The sequence below is a fragment of the Muntiacus reevesi genome, chromosome 2 (assembly GCF_963930625.1).
Source record: "Muntiacus reevesi chromosome 2, mMunRee1.1, whole genome shotgun sequence".
NCBI classification, from domain to species: Eukaryota; Metazoa; Chordata; class Mammalia; order Artiodactyla; family Cervidae; genus Muntiacus; species Muntiacus reevesi.
The window spans coordinates 133,438,075-133,452,364 of NC_089250.1; the positions used below are offsets into that span (position 1 = coordinate 133,438,075).

The window sequence follows — 14,290 nt, forward strand, 5'->3', positions numbered from 1 at the left end:
TCCAAAAACATTTTACTACATAATGGAATAAAAACTCTCTTAGCCAGTTATGTCAGGCTTCCCTTGTGGCTCAGTGGTCATGAATCCACCTGCAATGCAGGAGATGTGGATTGGATCCTTGGGTCAGGAAGATCCCCTGGAGAGGGAACTGGCAACCTACTCCAGTATTCTTGCCTGGGAAATCCCATGGACAGAGGAGCATGGTGGGCTACAGTCCATGGTATCACCAAGAGTCAGATACCACTTAGCAACTAAACAACAACAACCAGTTATGTCAGGCCTAAGGGTGCCTGTAAGTAGAACACAAATGGTCATCTACATTGTTAAATTTCTGTACACTGTCTGAAGGGTCATTCCTTATCCAGCCTTTGTGTAACATTTCCCTTCAGTTTTCTTGTTCATTTAATGTCAGAAAGTTCTGGATGGAAACCAAGGTCTTAGGCTGCCAAGGTGACTCTTTTACTCTAATTTGGTGGTGGTGGTTTAGTTGCTAAGTCATGTCCCGACTCTTGCAACCCCATGGACTGCAGCCTGCTAGCTCCTCTGTCCATGGGATTTTACAGGCAAGAATACTGGAGTGGGTTACCATTTCCTTCTCCAAGGGATCTTCCCGGCCCAGGGATTGAACTTGGGTCTCCTACATTGCAGGCAGATTCTTTACCAACTGAGCTATGCGGGAAGCCCACTCTAATTTAGGATTATTCTTATTTTCACAGAGAAAATAAATTCTCCAAAAGCATATACATTTTCTGTTTGTGCTCATTGAATAAATGGATCGATGGATGACAAAAGATTAAGAGCACAGAAATTTTAATGGAAGAGCTTAGCTAGAGTTAGGATTTTGGATTTTAGTCATAAGGAGGCCATCAGTCAGTTGTATGACACTGGACAAGCCTTTTGATCTCTCTAAGCCTTTGTTTCCTCATCTCTACTAAGTCTGGTGTGGGTACTTGGATGGTATCTTCCTGCCATCAAGAATCACTGAGAAGTTGTCTGAGATACAGATCCCAATCCTTTCTCTGAATATGTTGATTCAGTAACTCTGGGGTTAGGCCTGGGGATCTACATTTTTATAAAAGGTGCCTCAACTGCTTTTTACAGTCCGTTAAGCCTAGGGATCTCTACTTACTGTGTTCTCCAATGTCCCTTTAACTATGATGCCATATAATTTACAAACCATGGAATGTGCAGTTACAAATCCACTATTGAAAATGAGGTGCCTACCTATACAAAATGCTTACCTAACCAGTGGCGTCAATAAAGGTCTTACAAAGGGGATAATTTTTTCTCTTCTCTACTGAAAAGTTGTAGAAAATGATTTTTCCACCTTCCTGTTTGGTTATTGGTGTCTTGATTTCTAATACACATACCAGCTGTTTTTCTTTCTTAGCTGATGATCTGAAAGACTATACTGAAAATTCTACTAATCAATATGTATATATATATATATTTTTAAAAGAAACTGAAGGAGGTTGCATTCCCAAGGACAGATGAATTGAAAAAGGACCTTTTAAAGAAATATAACGTAGAATACCAAGAATATTTGCAAAGCAAAGTAAGTTCAATTGGTACATTATTTCATGGATTGTTTTCTGTGCAAATATTTTTTTGAATTTTATTTTCATGAGTTTTTCAAATGTCATATGCATTGAAGTTAAAATTAAAGAAACAGTGATGGAAAACACATTAAAAAGTTGGTGTTGATGTCCAGGTTATGCGCTTGCACCAAAGATGTGGTCATTTTTATTTCCCAACAAGATCTAATAAAGTGAAGCATTAGAAAATAGACTTTCTACAGTAATTTAACCAGAGTGTTCCTTCACTGTTTACCTGAGGCTACCACAACATTGTTAGTTGGCTATACCCCAATACAAAATTAGAAGTTTAAAGTTGGGGAAAAAAAAGAATAAACAGAGCTTTTTGACCAACTCTTGCCAGTGTGATCTTGAGCCAGATGGCTGCTCTTTAGCAATGAAAGGAGGCAGTAAGAGAGGTAGGGAGAACGGTATATAGTTTCTGAGGTATCTAATGTGATTCTTAAATATTTTAATGTTATGTTATTATATTATTAAATATTATAATTACTATAATAACAACAATAAATACAACATCCAGATGGAATAATATCTAGCCATATGAGTGAAATGTAGTCATATCATCAAAGGATGATGACTTCTGGATTCTTATTAAATAGAGAGTGAAAAGAAAAGTTATGTCTGAGATCAAAGGGCATTGAATGAAGAAATTGACCAATCAGTCTGTTAGATATTCCAGTTCAGCACTTGAACTCTTAAGGTTTGCAGCTTCTGTCTTGCTTTTTTGTTTGACTGTGTGTTTATGTGCTTTGAGAGTTTCACTATTACTGATTCTCAGTTCAGTCCAGTCTCATTACTGCTGAACATGGTCACAGGCCTTGTCTGATTCCTTTGGTGTAACTGGAAGTAGGTTTGAGTGAGCCATTTGCATTGAGTAACAGAAGGAAGGTTGAAATCAGAAGATTCCCTCCAGTGTGGATAGTGATAGTTTGATTTGAACTGTGAAAGATTGGGACTTCCCAGGTGGCCCCTGGGAAAGGGTTAAAGTGGTAAAGCCCCCGCCTGACCTGGGTCAGGAAGATTCCCCTGGAGGAAGGCATGGCAACCTACTCCTCTGTTCCTGCTTGGAAAATCCCCATGGACAGAGGGGCCTGGCGGGCTGTAGTCCCAGAGTCACAAAGAATCAGACACGACTGAAGTGGCTTAGCAAGCACACACGAGAAAGATTGAAGTCATTTTGGTGGCCCAGACAGGACAACAGGAAGGGGGAGAAAAGTCTGTTAAGTTCCCCTCCCTACTCAGCGGTGTGAACGCTAGTCCCCTCTGGCTCTGGGAGGAACAGCGTCAGCAGTTGTGGTCTGCTGTTAGTGACACCAGTTACTTCATAGTTCACAATAGGACCCCAAGTATATGACAGGTAGAAATATTTGGGGGGATAGAATGGCAGCCTTTATGTCTGGGAGACATAGACATAGCAATAAGCCTTTGCTGCAGGCGACAGTCATATCACCTGCTGTCTGTTAGACTCTGGCCCCATCCTAAACCTGCTGAATGCCGGTCTGCCCTGTAACAAGACCCGGGGGATTTGTGTACATAAAGTGCTGCTTTAAGCTGTGTCCCCCACCTCGCCCTTGCCTCCTAGTAGCTCCCAAAGTCTAGTTTTCAACAGAATTATTTGGGAAGCTTCTTAAAGATTAATTCTCTGACCTAATAAAGCCTAGATATTTTTGTTAAGGCTGGGGAGTTTGGGAATCATCATTTTTAACAAAGCTCCTATTAGTTTGTTCTGATAGAGACGATGACCCCATTCTGAGAACCACTTTTTAGGGATACCCCCTTCTCCATAAAGTCCCAGCACTATGACTTCTAGAGTCAGTTGCAAAAAGGTTCAAGGGTGATACTATCCCTAAGAGCTTTGGATGATGATGGTAGTGTTCTCTCTGGCGCTGTCTGATGTGGGAGCCGCTAACCTGTGGTACTTAACACATGGCTAGTGAGACTGGGGGATTGAATTTCAGATTTCATTTCATTTTAATTAAATTTCAATCGTCACATGTAGCTAGTAGCTACTATACTAGACAGTGCAGTCTAGGGTAATATGAACATTCTGTGAAACACTCTGATCAGCCAGGCTATGCAGACAGTCCTGACTTTGATTTTCTAGTATTTAAAAGCACAGGAGGATGGAGGGAACTTGATTATCCTGTCTCGTCTCTGGTAAAATATGAGTGGACTCCAAACTGCTCCTGAAATCAGGGGCTTTTGCCACTATGTTATATATTTCTCTGGTCATCTCATTAGTGTCCTTGTGGGCATGTGGGAGTATCTAGCTCTGTCTGCTGGAAGATTGAAAGCTTCTGCTTCCACTTTGATGCTTTTGGCCTGGAAACTAACCTTTTCCTGTGGCAACCACATTTTCTAGAACAAATACAAAGCTGAAATCCTCAAAAAACTGGAGCATCAGAGGTTGATCGAGGCGGAAAGGAAGAGGATCGCCCAGATGCGCCAGCAGCAACTGGAGTCAGAGCAGTTTTCGATTTTTGAAGATCAGCTCAAGAAGCAGGAATTAGCCCGGAGTCAGGAATTAGCCCGGAGTCAGCTGCGAAGCCAGGAAACCCCGGCACTGTCAGAGCAGATCGATGGCAGTGCTTTCTCCTGCTTTTCCACACGCCAGAACAATTCCTTGCTGAATGTACTTGCAGATCAGTCTAATAAAAGTGATGCAACCAGTTGTGCTGGCCACTCACCTCCCGTCAGCAGGGCCTTAAAGCCAGCTGCGACCTTAAATGCTGTTCAGAGTAAGTGAGACATGCCCACAAGACATGGAATCACCTCTTTTTTGGTTTGTTTTTCATTTTTTAAAATTTGTTTGTTTTTAATTGGAGGATAATTGTTTTACAATATTGTGTTGGTTCTGCCATACATCAATGTATCAGCCATACATATGTCCCCCCTTCTTGAGCCCCCCTTTCCACCTCCCACCCCATCTCACCCCTCTTGGTTGTCACAGAGCACCAAATTTGAGCAGCAAATTTCCACTGGCTGTCTAATTTTATATATGGTAATGTATATGTTTCAGTGCTACTGTCTCAATTTGTCCCATCCTCTCCTTCCCCTCACTATGTCCACAAGTCTGTTCGCTATGGAACCGTATTTCTGTGACATCTGGGCAGGGTCTACTCATTTTATCATGAGCCGTGGTAGTTCCCCTGGTTGATGTGGTGTGAATGACTTTTGTTATCTGCCTTTTGCTATATGTAACCTTAACATTCAGGAAATGTGATTTGCCCCCTGACAGAGCAGAGACGGCATAATAAACACGATTATATTTGATCACGGTACAGATATTTTAGAAGAGAAAAATTCTAAGCATTTTTTTCATTCATGTATTTTAATCAAGAAACACATAGATCCTCCAAGATAAACACTTTACACTGGAGAAGAAAGAAGATGCTGGCAAACTTGTTTGTCCAGAACTTCGCTCAGTCGGTAAATGTAAATATTTAGCATTTCCCTGGCCCAGGAAGATCCGCACACATGGGTGGTTAACCTCCCCATGGATTAGGTGTCTCTGCCAAGAATTAGTGCTCCTTGGGACTCTGACATCAGTGCTGGCAGGTTTCCAAAACCAAGTGGGAAAATTTCCCAGCCAACGCTGTCAGATGGAGTTTGTATTTCTTTTTATTTGGAAAGACTTATGATAAGCAGTGGTGCTATAATTACTCTACTGCCAATTATTTCTGAAAACACGGTGCTATTACTTAATGATGACCAACTTCCATAAGATATAAGCAACACATGGCAAACATGAAAAAAGAATAACCTAAGGCTTATAGAATATGAGATGTATTGTCTGCAGCCTCTGTGCTTTGTGCCAAGTGAAAACAACACATGCATGTGAGCAGTTGATCTAAGACCCCAAGATGTAAAAGCGCTTGTACCTTCCCACTTACCTATAATCTATATGCAAAGGGTAATTCTACCTTCCTTCTGGTCATTGTTCACTTTTATAAGTTTTAAAATACAATGCAGGAAGGGAGCACCAGATAATTTCATTTTTAGAATTTATATTTACCTGTAGTCACTTGAGGGATGGGATGTAAGGTTTGTTTTTTTAGCTTTTTCTCCCTTTTCTGTTTCTTAGATTTAGTGGTTGAAGGACTGAGATGCGTCGTTTTATCAAGAGATCTTTGCCACAGATTTCTGCTGCTGGCAGAATCCAATACAGTGAGGGGAATAGAAACCTGTGGAATACTCTGTGGGAAGCTGGTATGGACTGTGTTTCATGTCTTCTCTGCACAGGATACTGTCAGTAGGACTGGGTTTCTTGTGATAAGTTGAGCAGAACAAAAACATCCTCAGTGTCATTATGAAATAACCTGTATATAGATTAATGTTATAAAAACCACTGTCATTAATGGAATTATCCTTCTAGAAAATGGATTGCAAAATCTCAGGGAGTCTATCAAGTTTGTTGTAAAGAACTAATCACACTGTAAATTAAGTCTTTGTTTAGATAAAGGGGAGTTTTCAGATTTCCAGAACTGTCTAGTTTTCTAAATCAGATTTCCCTTGCAATTGTTAGTTTGGCACGCATTCCTATAATTAACTCAACTTGCTTGTATCTGTGGCAGTGATAATCTTGCCACCCTTTTTCAGATATGTGAAGAATAAAGCTAGGGGGGTGTTGTTTTCTTTAAAGCAGTAGTTTCAGCAAACCGCAATCACATAGCACCGGTCATATTTAAGTTTGGGAGATTTTATCAGAAATAAGTGATGAAAGACAATGTCAGACTGGAAGGAGATAAAAGAGAGAAGATGCATTTAGTTTTATACTTCAAGAAACATATACTCCCTTTGGGGTATCAGTTTATATTTCTGAATCCAGGCACATTTTCATTCCTAAACATTTACTTGAGGACTGTTATTTAATGATATGCTTCATTCAACACACATTCTCCAACTGTATTCCAGTGTTGCGTCCTCACGGTTTCCTCCAGGGCAGAGGAAGCAGAGAAGATAAGCACAGAATAACCTGTCATTTCCTCCCCGCAGCTGCCTTCTTTGCCCTGCAGGGGGGCAGTATGCTATGGATGCGTCTTTCCCAAGACCACATGTTGTACTTAGTTTGATTGATTCTTTCGTTCTTCATTCACCCCTTCATCAAACAAATATTCACAGGCCCTGCCCTAGGTTTTGGCATTCAGAAGCCTGTAACAACCACAGTCTTGCCACGTGATACCTATATGATGCTTATAAAGAACCAGACAGATGACTAATTATAAATGGAGCTGGGTGCTCTCAGTGGAAGTGTAGGGTATTGTGGGAAAGTGTATGGGGGAAGGGCAAGAAGAACTTCCCTTGGGACTTCCCTGGTGGCCCAGTGGCTAAGACTCTGCACTCCCAATGCAGGGGGCCTGGGTTCGATCCCTGGAGAAGGACCTAGATCCCGCATGCAGCAACCAAGACCCAGTGCAGCCAAATTAAAACAAATAAATGATTTCAAAAAAAATTTTTTTTAAAAAAGAAGGGCTTCCCTTGAAAGGTGATGTTTAGATTACATATGTTTAGAATACATAAAGTTAGCCATGAAAGGAGGGGCTGGGGTGGAGGGAAGTGTTATAATCAAGGCCAGAGGAACATTGCCCAGTTTGCAGAAGCATCCTGAGAGCAGAGACAGGATGGTGCTGTCCAAGGAGGGACAGCTCCTCACTGAACAAGCGTCTCTTATCTGAGGATCCTATCACTACAGCCCTCTTCCTTTCAACTCTTTATCTTTTACCTAAGGGGATGAAAGAGGGAAAGGGGGTCACAGAGCATGAGATGTTTGGATGGCATCACCGACTCAATGGGCATGAGTTTGAGCAAACTGTGAGAGATAGTGAAGGATAGGAAGGCCTGGAGTGCCACAGTCCATGGGGTCGCAAAGAGCCGGACGTGATTTAGTGACTGAACAACAACAAAGGGATAAAAGATTTTTTTTTCCCGTTTATCTAATTGCCTATCCAAAACAGTGTCTTAATTGTGGAAAATCCCCTTGAATCCCTCCCTCCAATAGTAAAAGAAAGTCGTAAGTCTTCAGGTGAAATTAAATAATAAGAAAGACCATCAGCCTTCACAAACCATTAGAAATTGTCCTTCAATAAAACCACAAAATTATTTAATGACCATCTCCCCTTCCAGAGAAACCTGCTGCTATTTTATTCTGATTTTTCTATGGCAGTTCTAATGCAGCGTTTTACTTACTGTCTAAACTTCCAGAGACCAGCCCAAGATACTGATTCCTATTTATGACATATCTTTCTGTTGTGAAAATGGGTTTCAAGTGCCAAACAGTTGACTCTCAAAGTTTTGGTAAATGATCCATTTTCAAGTCTGGGCCTTTGTTTTTGAATTGTGATGTGGGTGGGAGGAGGATGATGTGAGTGGTGGGTACTTTCTAGTCTTATTAAAACATTACACTTCCTCCTCAGGCTTTTTATTTTTTTCTGTCAGGTGTTTATTATTCTCTTTGCTCTTTGTTTTTCAGACACATAATGAATTTACTATTACCCACTTAATAGTGCCAAAGCAGTCTGCGGGCCCAGACTATTGTGACGTGGAGAATGTGGAAGAATTATTCAGTGTTCAGGATCAACATGATCTCCTCACTCTGGGGTGGATCCATGTATGTTCGACCTTTTAGGTTTTAGGTTGTTGCTGGTTTGTGTGTGTGTGTGTGTAAGGCTTTTTTCCTCCTGGAGGAACTTCAGCTTAAATGAAATAATTTATTATTTTTAATTTTTCCAAGTGTAATAAATGTCATCATATTAAAGCATTTTCTTCAATGTGAGGCAGTGTCTAAATCTGTCAAATTTGGATTTGGAGAGGCCTATTATAAGTATGCTTTTTTTTCCTACCATTCCAAGTTAAAAGAGAAACTTTTGGAAGTCAGGTTGGCTTGTCTTGATGATTTTATGTAGTCTAATGGAGGCCTAGGTAGATTTTTATCTGTCTAATGTGATTACACAATTATTAATATTCCTTTTCCATTGGCTGTGGGTCTAAAGTAGATTAAGAAAATTTCTGAAAGTGTTTCTTTTAAACAATGTTTGTACTTGTCACATAGGGACCATATACTCCATTGTATAAATACCTCCCCTACAGGCCACAGATATTTGTGCCGTTGCATATATAGCCACGGAGTGGGACCAAAACTTTGTGTTCCAACATTTACCAAGCCACCATAGAATAGGACAGAGCTTATAAATCAAAAGACATGAGATTAAATATCAACTCTGCTAAGAATTCGCTGTAGGAATGTTGGCAAGTGATTTAAACAATCTCAGCATCAGCTTTTCTTCCATAAAATAGGGGTATATTAATGGACGTCATATGTCAGTGAATTTCTCAACACATTTTTTTCTAGGGACCCAGAATATTGAAGCGATTGCTATTGGTGATGATACAGTACTTTTGCTATCCATGGTTTCCCTATTTGGTGAACATTTTTCCATCCAGTCTCACACTGGGCCTGGGGTAGGAACAAGTCGTCTCACCAAAGACTGAGAAGGAGCCAGCTTTTATTTTGCTTGCTTTATAGAGAAGTATTTAGTCGTGGAAAGACACATATCCACGTCTACACACACACCTCAACATACACATACATACAGACAGTCACCAAGCTTCCGGTGTTCTATAATTCAGGAGAGCAGAGGAGACTGCAGTCCTGTCATCACATGGAAATTACTGTGTGCCCTTGGTCAGGACTCCTAGCCTCCTGTTTCCAGGTTCCCTCATTGATCCACTGGGGCTACTGACTGCCTTATCTCATGCCTTCACTAAAGACTTGGGATTTAGGACTTCCCTGGTAGCACAGGGGATAAAATTCGCCTGCCAGTGAAGGGGACCTGGGTTTGATCCCTGGTCTGGGAAGATCCCACATGCTATCAAGTAACTGAGCCTGTGCAGCACAGCTGCTGAGTCTAAGCTCCAGATCCCGTGAACTGCGACTGCTGAGCCTGAGCCCCGCAACTGCTGAATCCCTCAGGCCTGGAGCCCGTGTTCCACAAAAAGAGAAGCCACCACAATGAGAAGCCTAGTGAATGAAAGCCCGCGTGCAGCAAGGAAGACCCACTGCAGCCAAAAAAAAAAAAAAGATTTGGGTTTAAAAGTTAAGATCATTTCTGTTCTTCAGTTGATCTAGGTCTTTGCAGAGCAAGAGTTATTTTTCCCTTGCACAACATGTATCTCTCTGTAAATAGATATCAGTGGATTTACTTTCATTCTGTTAAATAGGAGTTTTTAAATCTCGCATTTCTTCAAAAGATCATAGTTATATGCAAAGACATGAAGTGATTTGTATGGGTCTGTGCCCTTGAGTTAATAATAACAGTATTAAAATAACTATAATGGCAATAACAACAATCATAACAGCTAATGATTTTGATACCTTTCTTTGTACTGGGCACTGTTCTATGAATTTTACATTGGTTGTCTCATTTAATTTTCATAGTAATCCCATGAAGAAAATCATTATTATCGTTATTTTACAACTGATGATATAGGTACGAAGATGTTAAAGAATTTTCGCAGTGTCATACAACTAGTAAGTGAGGAAGCCAGGACCCAGCATGAATACCACCTTGGATTCATGATTTAAGTGGTCACATTCCTTTTTGAATGTGGTTGGAATTTATTGTGAATTTAAAAATCATTATGAATGCATGCAATTTTCGTAGTCAAATATAGACTTCTGATTTGCCTCTCATAAACATTTCCATATATAGCCAAAACCCAGAAGATAGTTCTTTTAATTTATAATCTCCCCTTTCTTATCATCATGCAAGATGAGTGCCAAACATCTTCAACAGCTCCAAGAATTCCTTTCTCTTATTGTAGGGGGCAGAGATCCATGAAAGGACACCAGCATAGTGGGATATATTTAGCAAGAATTTTCCTTCTGTGTCCACAGTTTCATATCTTAAGTATCTTGCAGTCGAGGTTCTATTCCCTTGCAGGCAAGTTACTTACAGGAGCCTCAGAATCTTTATAGATAAAACTGAGATGTTAATAGTAAGTATCTCCCAGATTAGTTGCAATGATTAAATGAGGATCTATTTAAAGCCTCTGGCAAATCTCCAGTTTTATCTTTCCCAATAAGCAGAAAGTATATAAACACTCCCGAGAGTCTCTTTTCAAAGTCATAGTTATTCCATAGATGTATGAAGGGAAGGATTATGTCAGTAAGACATTTTTCAAAATCCCTATTTGATTCATGGTGGTAAAAAAGAAAGAGCAAATAGCTAGAGTTTTTTCTTGGAATGGGCTCTGGTTTTGGCTGAGACTTCTCTGTTGCTTGTTCAATAAGATTGTCTTCTTTTCTTTTTATAGACACATCCAACCCAAACTGCGTTCTTATCCAGTGTTGATCTCCACACTCACTGTTCCTATCAGCTCATGTTGCCAGAGGCCATTGCCATCGTCTGTTCACCAAAGCATAAAGAGTAAGTGTAACTTGAGAGCGTTTAAGTCAGGTTTCATCTGGGGCTGCTGGGTGTGTCCACACACCAGGTTGAAGCCCTGGGATAAGCAGGTACACCATGCCCTTAGGGAAAAGAGATTGGTTCCTGCTGGGTTCCAAACATGTGTAGCTCTGCAGTCTTTTGCTTTCTAAGATCCTTTCCATGGTAGAATTTCCATGGAATTCTTTCTTTAGTTAATGTGACCTTGAAATGGATAAACCAGATGTTGTTTCAGTTTGCCGTTTGGGATCTTAGTTCTGTTGTATGATTTCTTTTGTGAGAAGATGTCCAGCTCAGGGAATTCCCTCGTGGTCCAGTGGTTAGGACTCCACACTTCCGTTCATGGGGGCATGAGTTCGATCCCTGGTCAGGGAACTAAGATCCTCTTGCCACACAGAGTGGTCAATAAAAAAAGAAAGAAAGAAAATTTCCAGATTTAGCTTAATTATCTCCAAAATCTTCTTAAGTCTTGGGGACAATGATTATTGCAACACAGTTATGAGCAGAGGAGTCAGCCGTTGGAATCCCAGCTTGATTAGCAACCACTGTGAGCCTCAGTCTTGTCAGATCCCTGATACCTGCCCATCACAGACTAATGTGAAGGTGAACCTAGATGCTGTGGCTGTATAAATATTAGTTATACTTTAGAAATACTGCAGATTCAGTTCCAGACCACCACGATAAAGCAACTTATGCAAGTCACATGAATGTTTTGGTTTCCCAGTGCACATAAAACTTTGGTTCACACTGTAGTCTATTAAATGTGCAATAGCATTATGTCTAAAAAACTGTACATACCTTAAATTAAAAAAAACCATATTGCTCAGAAATGCTATCATCTGAGTCTTCACCAAGTCAGAGAAAGATCACTGAGCATGCTTTTCCATAACAAATACAGTCATGAAAAAAATTTGAAGTCTTGTGAGAATTACCAAAATGTGACAGAGAGATTTGAAGTGAGCAGATGCTGTTGGGAAAATGCCTCCAGTAGACTTGCTTAATGAGAAGTCACAAATCCTTCAGTTTGTAAAAAACGCAATATCATTAAAGGGCTGTAAGTGAGGTGCAATAAAATGAGCATGCTGGTCACTTCATAGTAGAAATATCCGTCACTTGTCGTTTCTTCCCTCGGGGTCTTTCTCGGCTTTTCCTCTGAGGTCTCCCACTGCCCCGTTACCGTCCTTCCGGTGCTCGGCATTAGCACTGGTCTCTCCAGCCTTCCTCTAGGCCGCCAGCACAGTATTGATCTGAAAAAAAAAACTGTAAAGTTTATAGTTTGTAGTTTCTTTCTCCATTCCATTTGAGGAATATGTATGCATGTGCCATTCAAATAAAACGCCTGCAAAGCCCTTAATTTCTGTACCTTTTTTCCCTAAAATTTAGCACCGGCATCTTCAGGCTCACTGACGCTGGCATGCTTGAGGTTTCTGCTTGTAAAAAGAAGGGCTTTCATCCACACACCAAGGACCCCAGGCTGTTCAGTGTGAGTAGATAGACAATGTCGATTATTTTCTGTACACGGTATTTATTTTTCACCCCTTCCTTTTTTAAAAAATTGAAATATAGCTGATGTGGTATGTTAGTTTCAGTTGTACAATATAGTAACATTTTCATACTTTATGAAATGATCACCAGGGTAAGTCTAGTACTAAGTTATTACAATATTATTGACCATATTCCTTATGCTGTATATTACACCCCTGTGGCGTAAAAAGATGTGGTGTTGTATATGTACACACACACACACACACACACAAACACAGTGAAATATTATTCAGTCATAAAAAATAAAATCTTGTCATTTGTAACAACATGGATGAATCTATAGGGTATTATGCTAAGTGAAATAAGTCATACAGAGAAAGACAAATACCGTATGATTTCACTTATATGTGGAATCTGAAAAACGGAAATAAAACAGAGTAACAGATACAGAGAACAAATGGGTGGTTGACAGAGGGTAGGGGGTTTGCAGGGTGAAATAGATGAAGATTAAAAGGTATAAATCTCGTTATAAAACAAATAAGCCTCTGTTTTTTAAGAGGGAAATAGTAGCAATATGATAAAAGATAAAACCCTTTATTGCTTAGTTTAGAATTTTCTTATCTCAAAAACTTAATCAAAACCTTTGTATTTCCTTCTGATGTCTTGTCATTATTATTTTATTTACAAAAAAGAGTATTTCTGTAGCAGAGTTGATTACATATAAAGTTTCCTTTCCATCACTGTATATATGTGTGTCTATATATATTTAAACAATTATAGTTTTCTTTGGAGTCCCCAAAAGCAAGCAATTATTAAAGAAAATGAGATTAAACGTGTCTTGAATTATTTCTGCTTGACACAACCATATTAGTTTTTCAGAACAGTTCAGTGAAAACTGTAATCCTGTTTTTTGATAAGCTTCGTATAACTCCAGAGTAACATTATCTGAACACATCTTTTTCTGTTTGCTTAGCCGTTCCCTGTCTGAGACATCAGAGAAACATGATTTTGAAGTTAGGATTTATTTAACATGAAAACTACTTGGCACCTTCTGTAAATATTTCCTTACTGTTGAAAATGAGTATATATGATTATGTTTGTTCTGAGTGGAAATATTTTTCAAAATTAGGAACATTTTTAAATCAGGAAATTCATGCTCCTCCTCTAGAGAGAATCATGTTAAACATTATGAACTAAAGCCGTTCTTTCTTTCCTAGGTATGCAGACATGTGTTGGTGAAAGACATAAAGATAATTGTGCTGGATCTGAGGTGATAATGCTCAGAATATTAGCACCCTCCATGCCAGACACATCCATGGACCCGTGGTTGCCAGATTTTCTTAAGATGTTTCCAGAAATGACTGATATTTTATATTTATACATTTTAGATCAGAGAGTTTGATATTTATTACTCTTGCACATTTTGACGCTTTATTTTTGGGTTGCTTTGTCTTAAAAGAGGTTACAGTGGAGTTGTCAGTACCTATTAATGTGCCTGAATACTATGACCACATAATAAATTGTGCTGCAAACAACATGTCTGGTTTTAAACTTATTTTTTGGATGTATAGTTGATGTATAGTATTATATAAGTTTCAGGTGTACAACATAGTGATTCATAGTTTTTAAAAGTTATACTGTCTGGTATTTTGAGAGATCTCTGCATGAGTTTTCAGAGCTTCAGATATTTTGCTATTTTTTTTTCCCCTGTAAAATGCAGTTCCACACAAGAAATTCTGAGTACCAGGTGATCTCTAAGACAGGCCA

General features: G+C 39.5%; 1 protein-coding gene across 4 annotated transcripts in view; it reads left to right on the plus strand.

Annotated features, from left to right (window-relative positions):
• Positions 1–14,060, plus strand: part of STAMBPL1 (STAM binding protein like 1) — a 49,887-nt gene extending 35,827 nt beyond the window's left edge. For all 4 annotated transcript variants that reach the window (XM_065922855.1, XM_065922857.1, XM_065922858.1 and 1 more), the window contains 7 exons: positions 1,460–1,555; positions 3,958–4,333; positions 5,680–5,804; positions 8,065–8,202; positions 10,908–11,020; positions 12,422–12,521; positions 13,741–14,060. In XM_065922855.1, coding sequence (XP_065778927.1) covers positions 1,460–1,555; positions 3,958–4,333; positions 5,680–5,804; positions 8,065–8,202; positions 10,908–11,020; positions 12,422–12,521; positions 13,741–13,797 — 1,005 coding nt within the window. In that variant the 3' untranslated portion in view covers positions 13,798–14,060. The remainder of the gene's footprint in view (positions 1–1,459; positions 1,556–3,957; positions 4,334–5,679; positions 5,805–8,064; positions 8,203–10,907; positions 11,021–12,421; positions 12,522–13,740) is intronic.
• The last annotated feature ends 230 nt before the right edge of the window (positions 14,061–14,290 follow it).